Source organism: Eufriesea mexicana, unplaced genomic scaffold (genome assembly GCF_001483705.2).
Source record: "Eufriesea mexicana isolate 0111107269 unplaced genomic scaffold, ASM148370v2 scaffold2551, whole genome shotgun sequence".
In the NCBI taxonomy this organism is placed as follows: domain Eukaryota; kingdom Metazoa; phylum Arthropoda; class Insecta; order Hymenoptera; family Apidae; genus Eufriesea; species Eufriesea mexicana.
Genome location: NW_016910623.1, coordinates 485,654 through 503,531, shown reverse-complemented (window position 1 = coordinate 503,531; position 17,878 = coordinate 485,654). Strand labels below are relative to the sequence as shown.

Sequence of the window (17,878 nt, the reverse complement as noted above, 5' to 3'; positions counted from 1 at the left end):
CATAATAATAATATTGCATCGCTAATAATAAAAAGAGAAACAGAAAATATCTTGTTGGTATAATAACTGTACTCCAATCAGTATCGAGAATATTACATTTTTCATTGTTTTTCAAAATTAACGCTTATATACTTTTTATATACTCCGACAACTGTCGGAGACTTGTAATGAAACATTAACAACGTTCTGTCACCATTATTTTTAATGGCCAATTCACTTTGGGCAAAGAAGTAATAAAGATATACATCTCAAACAACATCCTTTATCCTAACATGATTTAAAGGGGTAGAGAAAACACTACCCTTATCTTGCACTCTATCTCGATTGAGTTCTCCACCGATCGTATCGAATCAATTTGATAAGATATGTGTTATCACGGCCAATTTGCTTTTGACGCAACACTTATGATGACCCGATTGCTGATAAATAGTAGCAAATCACAAAAGCACAGCAAATTCATTTTTGTAATAATAAAATCAAAACCAAAAAGTTATAAAAGACGCAAAGGTTACTTATATTGCAACATTTACATTGCAATCTTTGAATGACAATTTTATTCTTAATTTGATAATAATATAAATATTTAAGAAACATGATTGTACCTTTTAGAATGATAAAATGGATAATAGAGGCAAGATGGAACCGTGAATCTGTTGAAATCATTCATACTTTATTACGATATTATTCATGCATTGTACGTGTGAATAATGAAGACGCCTTTCAACAGCATCCAACCAAATGAGACTGTCGATTGAAAGTAATTATCAAATGATCCCGATGCTGAATGATATAGAAAGTTCATTGTATACGAATCTTTTATCATTTAACAAGCCAATCGACCCAATAACGTAACTCGAATAACTTAATTGATAATCGTAATATACCTTATTTACTTGTCCATCATTTTGTACTCTATAGTGAAAAATCTTTCCACACGTGAAATTTAATACTAAAATCAATCATTTTCGTTTCCTTTAAGCTATAATAAGATCGTGATGGACTGTATAAAAATGTCTTAATATACTTTTTATTTGGCTGTATATTTGGTGAATATTTTGATCCTTGTTATAATCGAATTACAATGTGTCGTGATCCATCTTAATGGAACAATTCGCCATGCGACCTATTTACATTGTCTTGGCTCAAGTGCACGCAGCTGTACTAAACTGCAATTTCTATTGTTGATTACACCTCGAACGATATCATGATGAAAGAAAATTTTGAAACGGCACTGAAACTCTTAGAAAATATTACAAGAATTATTAGAAAGTGAATATTATAAAGCAAATATTACAAATTAAATATTTCGTCTTTTAAACAATGCCAAAAAGAAAAAATTTAATAATCGTAAATTAATGTCACAATTTGAATAATAAAATAAATATTACTTCATAAAATACTATTTATTATAAAATACAATATATTTTACCGGAATTTTTAAATTATTTTCAATATTATGTACAACAGAAAAATTTGTTAACTTCTGACTTTACTTCAGTGTAAATCACAAATTAATTCTCATAGAAATTTTAAAGATTTTTTCTTTGATAACAAAAGTTTAAAAAAAGAATTTCTTACCATAAACAACAAGTGTAATTAAAGGCCTCCTTTTATTCGTTGTTACTTATATTTCTTAACATTTAGTTGACTTTTAATTATTCAAGTAACGGTTGATTTGTAATTATTCAAGAATAAAATAATCTTGGATTATTTCACATAGCATAAAAATTGTTATCTCTTCAAAATGATCCTGAAAAAAAATTATTTTTAATTACATGATAATTAAGTTATTCTACAACGATTGTATATGACAATTAAATGGTTGTGTATAATATGTCCTAATAAAAATATTCACACATGGATAAATTCTAATGGATGCGTGAAACGCGATGATATCGGTCGTAGTGCAGTAATTGTTATGTAACACCGGCAGAAATTGAGACTCGGCTCGTGTATGCATGATACGTGACTGTGTTGATGTATGAACGACTAGCTATGCAAATTTAACTGCAGGAAGATCCGTTTGTTAAACGTTTCGAAGACCTTGTGCTAACCTACGCAAATTTTTTAAACTCTGTGATAAGTGTACCTGAAAAAAGATCCAACTGTAATGTGATTCTAACCTCAGTTTCTAACAATAAAAATAAATTTCATTTGTTTGTCTTCTTTTCATATTATACTTATAATTTATATTATTTATTTGAAATCTTATTTTATGAATCACTACAAAATTAATTGACACTCAAAATACTGCATCTTTTTTTGAAAATTTACTTTACTTTAATTTAAATTTGAAAATAAGTATACAGTTTACCTCTAGATGCCACTATAGTTCAAGAATAAGTTCAAAAAAAATAAGAAATTATTGAAACATTGAAAATATTGGAGAATTACAAAAACTTCTAGAATAAAATGAATTTTAGAGCAAACTGTTTCATGTTAACTTATTAGTTAATTAAATTAGTATATTTTCTTATTTTAGTTTCAGTCTATTTTGTATATAATTACATTATTAAACAAATAGACTTATATAAATATCTTGTTTTATTTTACACCATTTTTTTTTCAATATTATTTGATAAAAAAAACATTTGTTGTTTCTCTAAAACATTTTTAAAGCACTTTTTTTAATATTGTATTAGATACATGTGAATGTATCTATATAACGAACGGATTTAAGCAACACAGTATAACCAATATATTAAGCAGAACAAAAATTGTCTCTAACAAAAAGATTAAATTATACAGTTAAGTACTTACCTTATTCATAAATCTGTTTTAGGTTAAAAAAATTGTACATAAAGTAAAATACAATATAGTATTTAGCTTTAAATATCCAATTGTGTAGTATTAACCTCATACATACTATACGAATAATTGCTTCTGATACTTTTAGGATATCATTTCAACAACTTTGTGAAAATGGAAAAGTGGATATGCGAAAATTTATCTGAAATTTTAGACCATCCAGTATCAGAGGATTTAGCACAGTAAGAGAATTTGAAAATATAATATCTATTGTAGCAAAATAAAATAATAATATTCATTTGATGTTAATATTATATGACGTAAATATTATGTATTATAAATATTTCAGATATATAATGGAAATACAAGATGAAGCAGACTTAGACAATTATTTCCATACTTTTTTAAATTTTACTAATGTAAAACACAAACAGTTTTTTATAGAGTTGAAAAAACGACGAGGTTTATATATTTAGTATTCATACAAATTATTAAGTTAATTAATTTTTTAGCACTTTATATATTGTAATATGTAAAATTATTTCAGCTTCAATAAAAGATCAAGCTAAACACAAAAATGTAGATGATACAGATGCTATGAAAAAAAAACAAAATGGAAAGAAGAAAGGAAAAGTAAAAACAAAGGAAAGCAAAGAAGCTAAGCAGGTATATTAATATATTGTTTGAGTTCTTTCATTTTAGACCTGGATTTAGATGAAAACTGAATTATTTAGGTGCAAGAAATTGTAAAAATGGAGAAAAAGAAACCTAAATTTGTTAATTTATATTCTCAACAAGGCAAGGATAGAGCAACAATTTTATTGAAAGGTATTTTATATCTTAAAATACTATAAATGAGTATGCAACAGCAGTATTAAAAATAATATAAAAATATTTTATTAGGTAGACACAAATGTAATTGTGAAGCAAAGACACATACATTAATCAATAATTGTCTGAACTGTGGTAGAATAGTTTGCGCTCAAGAAGGAGCAGGTCCTTGCCTTTTTTGTGAAGAACTTGTATGTTCCTTAAAAGAGCAAAGCATTCTTTCTAGTAATACTAAACAAGCTGGTCAATTATACAATAAACTGATGAACCAAAAGCCTAATAAAAATCTGGAAGAATCAATAAAACAAAGAGACAAACTTCTAGAATATGATCGCAATGGGTATATATTATGTAATATTTTCATGTACAGATAAGATTATAACTATGTTCATTTGCAGAGTACAATGTACAAAAGTAATTGATGATGAATGTGATTATTATCAATCAAATAATGTGTGGTTAACAACCAAGCATAGAGAAAAATTACAAAAATTAGAAGAAGAGATAAATGAAAGAAAACGTATGTCTCGATTAAATAGAAAAATCTGTGCAACCTTCGATTTTACAGGTAGAGAAGTAATTGAAGAGGATCCAGTTGAAAATTTTGATGAATTTATTGAAGAACAATTACAAGATATTCCTAAATCATTGAATGAAATTATAACTAGTAATATTTGTTCAAATATAGAATATAATCGTCCAATGGTAAAAATATTATTATAAAGGTGTTAAATATAATAGATAACATTGTTATGTAAACAAAAAGTAATATTGAGATATTATTGTACAGTATATAGAATCAGATGAACCTGAATTCCAAACTTCAAAAGTAAACATTTCTTCAAAGATAAGAAATATTATTCAAGACAAAGAATATTTAGAAATGTCAGATCCTGGTTTATGTTTAAGTATGCATCAACCTTATGCATCTTTATTAGTGGCTGGAATAAAAATGTAAAATCATAATTTTTTTAAGTACATTAATATTTATTGCATTATACTTTTTAATATTTAATTACTATTACAGTCATGAAGGTCGTACATGGTACTCGTCACATAGAGGAAGATTATGGATTGCTGCAACATCTAAAACGCCAACTAGGGAAGAAATTTCAAGTGTAGAACAGTACTATCGAGTTTTAAAAGATGGTTAGCATAAATTAACTTTATGAATATAAAATGAGTTTTGATTTTAATTATAAGTATAATATAAAGTGCTATAGTATATATTTATTATTATATGTATTAATTGTTTATAATCACTTGTATTAATACTTTACAGAAAAACTTAAATTCCCTGAAATTTATTCAACTAGTTGTTTATTAGGATGTGTAACAGTTGTCGATGTTTTACCTCAAGAAGAATACAGAAAATTTTATCCAGAAGGGGAGAGTGATAGTCCTTTTGTGTTTATATGCGAAAATTTTTTGACATTACCAATTAAATTTCCAATACAAGGAAAACATAAAATTTGTAAGTATTTCGTTCATATTAATTGTTATATATTTTTGATGAAATATAATTTTAATGAATTTTATTACAATTTGTAGACAAACTAGACCAAAAAATTCATTATGCTGCTTTAAAAATGTTAGACAAATTTTTAAAAAATATACATTAAATAAGTAAACGTAAAACAATATTTTTTATCATTATAAATAAGCAGTTTAATATTTAATTAATGTATAAATATTAATATTACATACTTTTAATATATCAATGCTAAAAAATAAAATACATATTTTGCGCAATCTATATTAAATAGTATTTATTATTTGTACATAATAGAATATATTACAATGTACATATAGTTTGCAATATATTACAATAACTATTATAAGACATACATATATCTTTTTTACATTAATCATTTATTGTGTTGTCCACTTATTCCTTTTACGTGCATTCAATGAAAAAATATTAGCTGTTTTCTCTTATTTCAGTTAAAATATCAGACTTTCATAAACTTTAAAAGTAGATTTCAGTAAAGTCATTTTTATATTCAAACAGTCTATACATTTGAAGTACAAAGGGAACATTTTTCATAGAAATATAACGTTATAAAGTTTATTATCTTCTTATAAATTTTGAAATTTATACTTGAAAATGTTTCAAAAATAATAACAAGGAATTTCGTTTATTAGCTTATAAAACCAAAAGAAATATTTACAATTGGAAATATTGGAGAAGAAATTATAAATTCATATTAAATGTTTAAAACAATTATAACATTATCTATAGCATTATAATAATTTATATTTTGTTAAAATTTCTGCAACATGTCATTTATTTTCTGTAACAGTTTTAACAAATTAAAAGTATTGAAAACAAAACTTTGTACTTACAAACAAATCCAGAATTAAATAAAGCTATAACACCATTATATATAATGAAAGAGCACTCAATTTATCGTAAATATTGATATATAAAGATTATAATATGTATTACTTAAAATAAGTTTGTATTGGTTCAATTAAAATAAAAATAAAATTTCAAAAATAATGTATATTAAATAGTATGCCATGAAATGATGCATTGGGAATGTATAAATAAATATCAAACTACATCAAATAGATTTTGGTATAAAATTAATAATTGTACAATACAATTTTTAAATTGAAATAATTGAAACATATCAACAAGATATATAGATTCAAATTACATATTTATTAAATCTGCATATTGTGCAATCTATTAATTATCATGTAATTTACATTTGTCTTCTAAAGGTACACAAATATTATAACTCTACAATATTGTTCAAATAACAAAAAATTATCGAAATAAAAATACCTGTAACTAATATTTCTCATTATTTAGAATCATATTTACAATATTTATCAAATTTTAATTTATTCATCTTTGTAGGAATAATTATTTTTATGATCAGTGATACATAAATTAGCATTAGAAAAAGAAAAATATTATTAATATCTCCTTCCTTAGTTTAGATATAATGTCTCTACAATCATATGTCTACACATTTTTTGCATTTTTTTAAACGATTAATATCTTTTTAATTCTTGTCTAATTTTAATAAAAATTAAAAAAAAAAAAAGAAAGAAAGAATGAGTTATAATTTTGTATTTTGTGGATGTGTATGTGTGTATGCGCGCATATGTGTATTGTAACAATCCACATTAACATCTTTTTTTTAAATAACATTCCAATATATTCAACATATTTTTTTAAATATGAATTTTTTGAATTTCTGTTATGGATACAATGTATGTATATACTGTATGTATGTGTATATATATATTGTAGAATAAATAATTTTTATATAACTCTTGGTACTAACTACTTAGGCTGTCAAATATTAATAATAATTCTTTATTAATCCAATTTTCAAACATGTGTAGATACTGTCAAAATGAATCAAAAATTAAATTTTTAATGAGAAGTGAGATTAATTAGTATAAAGTCCTTAAAGAGAACAAATCAAATTTTGTAAAAAATTACATTAAAATATATACATATAACAATAAAAAGAAAATAATTGTATATAATAAATAAAAAATATTTGGAAACACAGATCTGTATTTGATTTGAATTGATATAAAATAGTATCCACCATGTACATTTGTATATTCTTTCCAAACAAGTAATAGGCCACCACAGTACTATTATAATACTAATGTATCCATATCACAAATATACTCAAACAACTTTAAATAAATAATTTTATATTTCCATTATATACTTTAAGAAATTCTAAATTCGATTAATACGATAATACTCTTTAAAATTTTTCTCTAAATAAAGCAATAAAAAAAAATTGTTACTACTTACATTAGCTTATACCAGCATTATAAGTATAAACATTTTTTTTTAAACACTTTGTATCTTAAGTTATAATATATGAAACTTCCGTTTCCGTTGATTAAAATAAATGTATTTTTAGAATTTCGTGCGTGTTTTTTTGATTGTTGCAAAGAAAATATTGAAAAATCTTCAATATTATTTCAAATAAAGAAATTAACTTTTAATTTTATGCAAATTATACTGTAGGTAAACGATATACTTTTTAATACTTAGAAGAAACTAAAGCGTCCAAATAACTATTTCATATGTTACAATCTAATGCTACTATTAAAATGATATTGAGTGTGCAGAAGATGTACTTACCATTTCTTTTTTCAATTTCAGACATGGAAAATTATGCAATGATATTTGTTTCAAATAGTAAAATATCTAAATATAAGTAGGTGAATCTTTTAAACTGATACCACAAGCATCACAGATTGAGACATTCTTCTCATTTACTAATGTACATCGTGGACATTCTTTTCCACCACTTGCTAATGGTTTATCCTCGTTTCCTTTGTGCCTAGACTTTCCACACATCTCGCAAATTTCTTTCGACGAAAAATTCAGATATGTGCAAGTAGCACAATTCCAATTCATACTTTTATCTTCTGTTTCATCTTCTTTTTCCGTATGAGAAAGTTCGAAGTTCTTTAACGTATCTGCAATTTTTACAATTTGATCGGACGACCGATGAGAACGTTGAATTGGAAGCGTTTGACTACCGTGTCTTTTTTCTTTATTATGGTGAGATAAATGACTTTCTGAAGATGCATCGTGATATCTATTAGAATCCATTAGGTCGAAAGAAAAAGATTTTTTTTTAAGAGGTAATGTATCATGATGATGTCGACCATTTGTCATAGACAAATCAATTTCATTCGTATCGATTCTTCCACTTTTTCTTTTTTCAAAACGATGTGTATTAAATCTTTCATCCTTATCATTTTGTTTAAATGATTTTTGTTTATTCAAGCGAGAATCACACTCCCGTTTATGTAAAATATCTTCTCGATCACCAAGATCCTTAGAATAGCCTAAACTTTCTAAATTTCTATAGACGAAATCCCACGAGTCATCACTATTTCTTTCACCAACCGATCTTGCGGATTTTTTATCAATTTTTCCGTAATCGTAATGATCTCCATCACTGGATTGTCTTCTATAAAAATCTACTTCTTCCAAATCTGATATTCGATGGGACATTTTCCGATTGTGTAATTTATCGTAATTTGCAACCGAAACCGGCATATCAAGCTCAATTAATCTACCTGTTGGTACTCTTGTATATCCAGGCATCGTAGTATAATAAGGATTAACTGTGCTCAAATATTTATTACCATGTGCTAAACATCCATAGGCACTAGATCGATTACTAAAGCCATGATCCACTGGTTGAAAGTATTTATAAGTTCCAGGTATTGAGTTCGTATCTTCAATATATCTGTATTCAGATTGACAAATAGGCATTGACATGTTATAAGTGGGAGACATAATGTGATAAGGAACTGACGGTGATGCTGCATCTACACAGATAGGTTGTGAATAATGATAGTCTCTGTAATTTTCCGTTTTTGTTCGGTTTTGATGGACTTTCTCAAGGAAACGATAATTTAATGCTCTAATTGCTTGTTCTGGTGTACCAACATGGTTTTCCCGAAATTCTAATACTTCTAACCATGAGATGCTATAATTCTGTGAAACGTTCTCCCATATTTGCTTCAAGATCTACATTAAAAATTGCAACTTTTCTATTTAAACATGTCTTCATAAAAATATATATATATACAAATATATTATAAAAATTGTATTACCTGACATTCAACAAAAGCAACTATTGCATCTCTGCTTACACTAGATACTTTATCAGGATCAATAGGACCCTCCAAAGTGAGCACACCTAACCCTGTATGTTTGTATCCCATTTGTTCAAACATTAATTCTGCTCCTATTAAATTTGCTTCTACCTCATGTTTATAATATCCGCTATAAGTCTAATATGAAAAAGAAAACTAATTAATCCAATAATATAAGAAAATAATGGAAAAGAATATAAAAAATATTAACCCTTAATGTTCTATATTCTCTTCTCCAAGGCTGAGCTAAAAGATTAGCAGCATACAAAGAAATAGCACTCCAGGCAGTTGTAGCTCTATATCCACTAAAATCTTGCAATGTGGCTGCTGATCTATGTAATATATCTGCAGTTTCTTGAAATACATATTTATTTTCATTTGGAACAAGACAGAGATACTCTTTAATAAAGCCTAAAATTAAAGAAAAGATTAATAAAAATTAAGCAATTAATTATTACATTTATTAATCGTATATTTACCTTCAAGTTTATGACGTTGTTGTAATTTTAAAGGACTGTCATCTGTTTGTAGATAAACCAAATGACTTTGCTCTAATTTCATACTAATTTCTTGTAATCTATCTTTGCCTCTTATTATTAAGTCATTTGCCATTTTTATCACTGTAAAAAGAAATACTTCTGTGTTCACTTGTATTTTCTATATTTCTATAAAATTGTTTAAGTTATTTTATACAAACAAAATATGTAAGAAAATAAATATTTTTCTATATGTTTATTGTGAAAAACTTAAAAATTTAAAAATCAAGAATTAATATTACTTAGGAATATGTACAAATACAAGATTAATAAAAAGCAAAAAGAAGACTAAAAATGTCATTTAGAAATAGAGATTTTTCACACCTATTACAAAATCGCCTAGAAATACAGTTTTAGATCAAATTCTTGATTTAAACTATGGCTAGCTCCAACCTAAAAATAAATCCTATATTTAGAAGCACTGCTACAGTGTTTATTCCAAGAGCTACCATAATATATTCTCTATTTGGCAAATACTCCATCTCAAGTACAAATGTTCATCGAAATTTTCATTATGTTTCAGAAACATATTATTCCACTTCATAAACAATAAATATTTTTCTCTACAACTTTTTTCTTGGTTATGTTCAAGTTATATCACAAGCATGAAATAAACACATACAAGAGAGTCAAACGTCGATATTAAAACTATATGTTGAATTAGCAGCATGATTTATATTCATCTGGAACTATCATTGATCTGATAAATGTTAAATTTAGTGAATGTTATTGTTTATATTAAATTTATATACAAATATTTTTATACTCCATATTACTGAATAACAATAATAATAATAATAACAAAAATAGAAAATGATGACAGATATGGAAGAAGCAGAAGCAAGGGAATTTCAATCACAAATTAAAAAACGTAATAGGTAACCTATTTCTAAATATTTATTTATCTTCTAATTGTTTATAAAATGTTACAAGCTACACATAATTTGCGTATTTATAATGTACTTTTGACTAATGTATTTTTGAATAACAATAATATATATCATTTTCTTTTTTTAATTTTATAGTGAAGATGATGGAATGGACTTTAAAGATGCCGTAAAGAAATTAGCTGAAGGATTTTTAAATCAGTATCAAGTACAATGGGAACAAACTGAAAAAAAACTTGATGAAGTAAGGTAAGTGAAATATATAAATATTTTTGGACTTTCTGATTTGTTGTATTTTTGTTTAAGGAATAAGCAGGAGACTTTACTCAATCAAATGCAAATTGAGAATAAAAAATTTCAAAATGTTTTTGACGATGTCAAGCTAAATGAAATGGTAAGTATTAATATTGAAATATAAATTTAATTATTTTATGATCTTCTATATGATTAAATGATGAATTTTACATAAATTTTGAATACAAAAGAATAGCATAAAACAAGATATACAATATAAAATTTGTAAGGAGAATATGTATTCCAGTTCCAAACAATTAAAGTTAGTCAAAGTAAATTAATTTTAATGAAAAAAGAAATGGCTTCCATTCATGAGAGAACATTTAGATTAAAAGTAAGTTGTAATTTATATTTTATATATTTCTAATCTATTCTTATTCGTGTAATACATCAATTATTTTCATTTAGAAACGAGCATTAAAATTACAACAAATGATACAAAAAGAAGCCTTGAATAGAGAACAACAACGAGAACAAGAAATTCGTCGGGAACAAGAATTAATTGGTAAACCAGTATTAGGTTAAAAAGAAATAATCTTCCAGAGAGGTAAACAGTATGAACAAAGATACATAGATGTATAAAAGCAGATTATAATTATACACACATCATTTACCATAAATTGTGTCTAAAATTGGTTATTTGACTTTATTATTTGATACAACTTATATAATTTTTGTACATTACCAAACAATTTCCCATTGTCCATTAGAGTCACATTTCTCAGTATCTTTACATAAATAATTAAATGTAGTTTTTGTAGGAAAACCAATGATTTCCCTATCTTCTTGTATTCTAAATGTAAATGTTGATTCAAATGTTCCTATAAAATATCTAAAAATGAATGCATGTGACGAATGTGTTATTCTTGTTCATAATATAAAAAATAAAATATATTGTTATTAATTCTTACCTAGCATAAGAACTAATTATTTGATCAATAATTGCAATTCCACCATCTTTAAATTTATTTAATACATAATCTGATGGAATAAATCTAAGAACTATATAATCAGATAGGTATCCTTTAAGTTCATTGAATTCTAGATAAGTTGATATTATGATTAATAGATATAGCTAAATATTAATCTAATATAAAAATTTAGAAATAATTTACCTTCCCATGTAGCATCTGTAGCAACAAATAGAAATTTTAATTTAAGTTCATATAACTTATTTTTTAACTGAAAAGCAGCCGATTTTATTGTTGGTATTGTTGAAGGACGACCAACTAAAAAATCGCGTCTTCTTAAATGAACTGATAAATAAGGTCCTCCAATTGCATTTCTTCTATTCTATAATTAAAAAATTTGTTTAACTTCTCTTATCCCTCTTTCTCAATTAGATAAAATTAGTTACCTGTTCCTTAGTCCAATCATCTGGTCGTTCTGTTTTATCACGCAGGTTTGTTGAATTAAGAAATTTTTTTCTATATTCATTAGCAATATCATACAATTCAAAATTATATCGCATACTGCGTCTAGCTTTCCAATATTCTCTTGTACCATAGAAATCATGTAATGCAATTTCTATGTGATCAAATATTACAGACCTATAATAATAATTGCATTAGTTTTTACAAAGTATTATATACGAAATTTGAATATTATTAAATAGATAATTTATTTTCTTACCTATAAACATTAGGTTTAAGATTTTGTTTAAGACCTGACATCATACCATGAAATTTAATACACTTAACAATTTTTGAAGTTATATTATGATATCCCCAAAAATTCCCAACATATTTTTCAGATTCTACTTTATAAAATTGTAACGATTTATCAGTACATTCTGTTACTTCATTCTTATCTTCAAATATACCAGTTTTGAACATTTCTTCATCATTTTGTAGAATATATATAATATCAAGATGTGTTTGATTACTTTCTGAAGGATACTCTACAAATTTTTATTTTTACCAACTCTGTTATTAGCAAAAAATAAACGAAATTTTATACCTTGCAAAAATTGGTGCATTTCAATAATTGGTACATATCTCTGTAAACTTAAAATATCAAAAAACAGACTCCAAGGCAGTTGTGTTTGAAATCCTATGTGCTTACTACGCCAATGATACAAATTACCTATAAAAAGGAGTAAATACAAATATAATGATTGAGGAACTATTATTGCATTATAAATTTACCCCATGGTGGCAAAACTAATTGCCATTTAAATTTTTCTTCTTGTTTAATTAAATTCTTTGTAAAAACCGCGATACGAATAAAAACATCTCTCCTAAGATTAAAACCTTCTACAGGATTAACATCATAGAGTATATAACTGAAAAATAATTACTTATATTAAAAATGTTAATTTTAATGCAATATGAATATGATAAAAAATGAAATAAAAGGTATAATAATGTATTCACACCGGTTACGTGAATAATGTAATTGAATGTTACATTTATTATTAGTTTCTTCATATCCATCTGACTTATCACAAAATTCATTTGCAACAGTAATCAGTGTAAAATTAATAGAGAATAACACAAAACACAATACTCTGAAAAATAACATTTTTCACATTTTGAGGTTATATTTAACATATACGATAGAGTAAGAACACTTCAATTTTTAAATTGATATACAAAATATTTTATATAATTAATTGAAAGTATTTATTAAAGTATATAATAAATAAATTTGGACTTTTATAAATTTATTAAAATCCTTTGTTATTTTCTTGAAAAAATAATATTTGCTTTTCTCAAAAAAGATTTTCTTCCTAAATAATAAGATTAAGGATAGTAAAAAACAACAGCAATAACAACAACATTGTACAGCTTGATTTTTGTTATACACGAATTACAGACTTAAATCTCCCTTATTTGAAAGTGGTTGATGGGTAGATTACAATTTGCTAATTCAGTTGATAATAATTATAATAATGATAATAATAATTATTATTTATCGTCTTATACAATATTTATAATTCATAGTTCAGTTAACATAGTTTATACCCTCCTTATATCAAGCAGGGCTGTTATGTTACATTTACTGTGACTCATTTCCCATACTTTTCCATTTATCCTATTAAAGTATACACTTGGCATATAAAAATTACAAGGACAATTTATATTGGTAATGATAGTAGCTGTAGTTGTAGTAATAGTTATGATAGTGGTAGCAGTAATGGTAATGTAGTAATAGTAATAATCATAGTAATAGCACTAGCAGCAGTAATGATAGCGATAATAATATTATCGTTATAATTATTTATTTGATAACTATGTTTTGTTATCATTCTTTTTTCATCATTTTAGTTTTTTCACACGTATACTTGCATGAAATCTCAGGTCCAATTTTTGGTTACTTAAGATTCCAGTATTTTGGGCACAGAAATTATCCATTGCCCTCCTCAAAATTTGTGCCTCGTTGTGATTTTTTAGATGTGTGCTGTTTTATAGTTTCTTTTCACATTTTGTTAGCAATGACGTTAACTGGTAGTAGAATTCTTAGCCTGCAAACATTGGTACATTTTATAATACTGAATTGTCATTATAATAAATATAACATGAAATTCATTTCTATTACACTAATTTCCTTCTTGTTTTGCATTTCTATATGAATTCTCTCTTGTTAACATCACAGCTAAAAAGGTGCTTTATGTTAACATGAAACACACTATTTTACATTTAATATAGGAAATGTGAAGTAGTATATAAGTTTAAAACTTAAAGAGGAAGGAATTACGCAAAAACCACACAGTGCAGTCATTCAAGTATTCTATATAGTATTATTTGAATAATTCTTCGTTTTTCCCTTACACACGCATTTAATTTTCATATTTGCCTCAATTTTATACATATGTGCGTATGCATATGTGTTTATGTATATATATATATATATACACACACACACACACACATACACACACACATACACAATCATATGTACATACAAATATATGTGTGTTTATATATATGAATGTACGACTATTTAAATTTCTATCAAAGGTTCATTATCCACAAAAATGAAATATAAAGTCTACATTTATGTTGCATCTATTCAACAAAAATTTCGATACTTTAAAGCAATAAATAGTAGTGCAAACTGGTTCGTAAAGGCTAAAAATGATACCTTTTATACTGTATAATTATAAAGCTATTTTGAATATAGAATATATAATTTAAGTAGTTTTAAAAATTTTATGACAAACAAATAAGTACAAATAATATAAAAAATTGATTTATAAGAATGACAACAAATTTAATTAAACATTTTATCAACATTTGTTTTGAAAATAATTAAAAAATTTATTTCTTTATGCATTGTGTATTATACTATACATACATGTATATAAAACACACACAAATATATGTATGTATAGTTTTATACTACTTCACATTTAGAAATACGTTTGACAATTACTCGCCTACTAGCACAATTGCAACTTCTTATGCTGGCACAATTACCTGAGAGTTCAGGTAAAATAGTCAGATATAAATAAAATTTTGTATAATTATACACTGATGGTTTAGACACTTGTATAAAATCATCATGTACAAAATAAATTTTTTTAAACAATTTACTAATTATAATCAAATTTTTTGTATTAAATTAGATGTGGTATGGTTTATTTTGTAGCTAATAATTCTGATAAAAATGTTAATTTAATAAAACATTGTTTTCTTGTTCCGTTTAAGATGGGCCCAATAATTCATACGTAATTCTTAACTTTAGCCGATTTTCTCTACTTCCAAATAAATTTATTTGAAATAGTTGTATATTCATTATGAGATATAGTGTGATAATTATTTTAAACTCATGATTTTTGTTTTTTTTTTTTTTTTTAATTATTGCGACAACCTAATCTAGAATTCAATTGTATAGATATGTCCCAACAGAATTCATAATAGTATTTATTCAGAAGTAATTGGATATATGATCCCAATTTAACATTTGTTTAAATTATATTACGATTGTAGTATATTTAGCTGCATTGGGCTTGTAATGAAACGTTAAAAGTTACAGGGATGTTAATAAATAATTGGTATATACACAGAGAAAGATATATATACATATCACTCACACATGTGCACGCGCGCATACATATGTACAATACTAGCATTAACACTCACAAACATATGTCATACAAAAATCCAGAATGACTTCGAACTTCTTCTTCCGGCAGTTCGGTCGAATTGAGCACACAAAGAGTGTACAAAGGAAAAAATACATTGTGAAATAACACATACTACAGACTGTTAACATCACAGTATTATACATGATTTATGTGTATGTTTTTACCATGTATTAGCACGTATATCCTTCCTAGGAACCGAAAATTATATAAAGAAATAATATTTTCTTTAATGTAATTTCATTTTTTTAATACTTTTTACAATTTTATGATATGTGTTAACTGATAATAAACAAATTTTAATATTATAAGTGCCTTTCTTTATGTATTGTTAATTTGCTACATACATAAAGCTATTGAGTTCAATTAAAACAGAAAGTTTCATTCAGCATTGCTGAAGACAATAGTTAATATTTTAAAGTTTCATTTCTCCATCAGCATGTACATTCAAAAAGGGTATAATAAATATCTTTTTCACACGGAAAATTTGTATCAAATTGAAAAGAATTTAAAAAAATTGAAAATAATACGAAATTTAAGCTTTAGCAATTGTTCATTATTTTTTGGTAAAAACATTACGCATATAATAGTTACTATTAGTTCTGCTTATTCAAGCTCTATTCGATACCGAGCAGTCGGAGGCTGGATTCAGGCGAAATATTTTTGTATCTATGTATATATTTATAGTTAAATACATAGAAGGCGGCAAAGCTGCTACATATCAAGTCATGATTTACATATATGCGATTATGAATGTGGCTGCTTTTTGGAAGGTTTGCTTTCATTTGTTTTCCTTGGAATGTCCATAGACACTATTAACTAGCGTACATTAAAAATAAGTTCAGTCATTTACACATACTGCAGACACTTCCGAAAGGGAGAGACGGCCATTCTGTTTCACAAAGCGACTCAGCCTTGTATACCTATTCATTTGTACAAATTAGTTCTGTACAATCGTGTAGCATTACATTAGGGTCAAAAAAACGATATACATTGTAATAGTATTGTAGAAATGTTTTACATCAAATAAATTTTTCTACAGTATTTCGGAAATTGTACAGTACCACTAAAGTAACTAAATGCGCGTGCAGTTCCGAATAATTAATCACTGTTTTTCTATTTTCTGGTAATTGGTTTCTTCTAATAACTACATGATACAATTTGCACGTAAAAATATTTTCACTACACAACTTATCTTTTAAACGCAAAATTAACGAGCAATTCAGACTTAATATACCATAAGAATTGACAATTAAAAATTATGGGATCAATTATTAAAATATTTAAATAAAAAAACAAGTGTACCACCTTGTCTCAGTATTGAGGTAGCGTAATGTTGCTTTGGCTTAGCGAGTCTTTCTGATTATCTAGAAATATTTCAACTGATTGGTGGTACTTGAAAAAACAAATACTACACGCTGAAGGATGAAACTGTACATTGTGATCTTTATATGTAAGACATATTTTGATCTTTCTACTGCATACATATATGTCAAGTTCAACGTTACATTCTTGTACACACGTGTACGATCGTACAATCATCGTACTGCATTGTGATTTCTTTGGTAGAAACTATTTGGTACGTTTGCGCCCATTCGGAAGGTCATGCAGAGCAATGGAGTTACAACGAATGAACAGCTTGCAGGGGTACTTCACAGGGAAACAAACATCAACAACAATGATTCCTCAAGTATCAACAACATTAACAACATCCCATTATAACTTATCATCATTATTGTGATCGTCTCTATCATGACCAGTTTTGTCATTACCGTAGTCTCAGTCTTTCGCCACACCTTCAGCTTGATAACATTTTGTAATGGATAATT

At 25.9% G+C, this 17,878-nt stretch overlaps 4 protein-coding genes across 4 annotated transcripts; 2 read left to right on the top strand and 2 right to left on the bottom strand.

Annotated features, from left to right (window-relative positions):
* Positions 1–2,676: 2,676 nt before the first annotated feature.
* LOC108550147 (activating signal cointegrator 1) lies at positions 2,677–5,201 on the top strand. The gene is made up of 11 exons (XM_017903808.1): positions 2,677–2,747; positions 2,897–2,990; positions 3,098–3,210; positions 3,296–3,414; positions 3,483–3,576; positions 3,652–3,919; positions 3,978–4,284; positions 4,370–4,533; positions 4,607–4,728; positions 4,862–5,053; positions 5,131–5,201. Exons 2-11 carry the CDS (start codon positions 2,923–2,925, stop codon positions 5,199–5,201), a joined length of 1,518 nt encoding a protein of 505 aa, XP_017759297.1. The 5' UTR covers positions 2,677–2,747; positions 2,897–2,922.
* Positions 5,202–7,774: 2,573 nt separating this feature from the next.
* Positions 7,775–9,855, bottom strand: tamo (PUB and ZnF_RBZ domain-containing protein tamozhennic). The gene is made up of 4 exons (XM_017903819.1): positions 9,723–9,855; positions 9,455–9,654; positions 9,202–9,381; positions 7,775–9,115 (listed from the first exon to the last, which is right to left on the bottom strand). The coding sequence occupies exons 1-4, from the start codon at positions 9,853–9,855 to the stop codon at positions 7,775–7,777; spliced, it is 1,854 nt and encodes a 617-aa protein (XP_017759308.1).
* Positions 9,856–10,471: 616 nt separating this feature from the next.
* Pldn (biogenesis of lysosomal organelles complex 1 subunit pallidin) lies at positions 10,472–11,583 on the top strand. Its single transcript, XM_017903821.1, has 5 exons — positions 10,472–10,657; positions 10,805–10,915; positions 10,973–11,060; positions 11,208–11,294; positions 11,369–11,583. Exons 1-5 carry the CDS (start codon positions 10,593–10,595, stop codon positions 11,483–11,485), a joined length of 468 nt encoding a protein of 155 aa, XP_017759310.1. The 5' UTR covers positions 10,472–10,592; the 3' UTR covers positions 11,486–11,583.
* Positions 11,584–11,641: 58 nt separating this feature from the next.
* Positions 11,642–13,483, bottom strand: O-fut2 (O-fucosyltransferase 2). Its single transcript, XM_017903820.1, has 8 exons — positions 13,338–13,483; positions 13,108–13,244; positions 12,920–13,045; positions 12,593–12,860; positions 12,318–12,510; positions 12,076–12,253; positions 11,872–12,001; positions 11,642–11,792 (listed from the first exon to the last, which is right to left on the bottom strand). Exons 1-8 carry the CDS (start codon positions 13,481–13,483, stop codon positions 11,642–11,644), a joined length of 1,329 nt encoding a protein of 442 aa, XP_017759309.1.
* Positions 13,484–17,878: the final 4,395 nt, after the last annotated feature.

What these genes read in the sequence shown, in the direction of transcription:
- LOC108550147 (XM_017903808.1), top strand. Translation starts at nt 2,923, where the DNA reads ATGGAAAAGTGGATATGCGAAAATTTATCTGAAATTTTAGACCATCCA. An exon ending in AGAGTTGAAAAAACGACGAG is followed by an intron (nt 3,211 to 3,295) that starts GTTTATATATTT and finishes AAATTATTTCAG; the next exon opens with CTTCAATAAAAGATCAAGCT. An exon ending in TAGAATATAATCGTCCAATG is followed by an intron (nt 4,285 to 4,369) that starts GTAAAAATATTA and finishes ATTATTGTACAG; the next exon opens with TATATAGAATCAGATGAACC.
- tamo (XM_017903819.1), bottom strand. Translation starts at nt 9,855, where the DNA reads ATGGCAAATGACTTAATAATAAGAGGCAAAGATAGATTACAAGAAATT. An exon ending in ACAACGTCATAAACTTGAAG is followed by an intron (nt 9,655 to 9,722) that starts GTAAATATACGA and finishes CTTTAATTTTAG; the next exon opens with GCTTTATTAAAGAGTATCTC. An exon ending in TTGCTTTTGTTGAATGTCAG is followed by an intron (nt 9,116 to 9,201) that starts GTAATACAATTT and finishes TTTTTAATGTAG; the next exon opens with ATCTTGAAGCAAATATGGGA.
- Pldn (XM_017903821.1), top strand. Translation starts at nt 10,593, where the DNA reads ATGATGACAGATATGGAAGAAGCAGAAGCAAGGGAATTTCAATCACAA. An exon ending in AAAAAACTTGATGAAGTAAG is followed by an intron (nt 10,916 to 10,972) that starts GTAAGTGAAATA and finishes TTTTTGTTTAAG; the next exon opens with GAATAAGCAGGAGACTTTAC. An exon ending in AGAGAACATTTAGATTAAAA is followed by an intron (nt 11,295 to 11,368) that starts GTAAGTTGTAAT and finishes ATTTTCATTTAG; the next exon opens with AAACGAGCATTAAAATTACA.
- O-fut2 (XM_017903820.1), bottom strand. Translation starts at nt 13,483, where the DNA reads ATGTTATTTTTCAGAGTATTGTGTTTTGTGTTATTCTCTATTAATTTT. An exon ending in ATTAGTTTTGCCACCATGGG is followed by an intron (nt 13,046 to 13,107) that starts GTAAATTTATAA and finishes TCCTTTTTATAG; the next exon opens with GTAATTTGTATCATTGGCGT. An exon ending in TACAGATGCTACATGGGAAG is followed by an intron (nt 12,002 to 12,075) that starts GTAAATTATTTC and finishes CAACTTATCTAG; the next exon opens with AATTCAATGAACTTAAAGGA.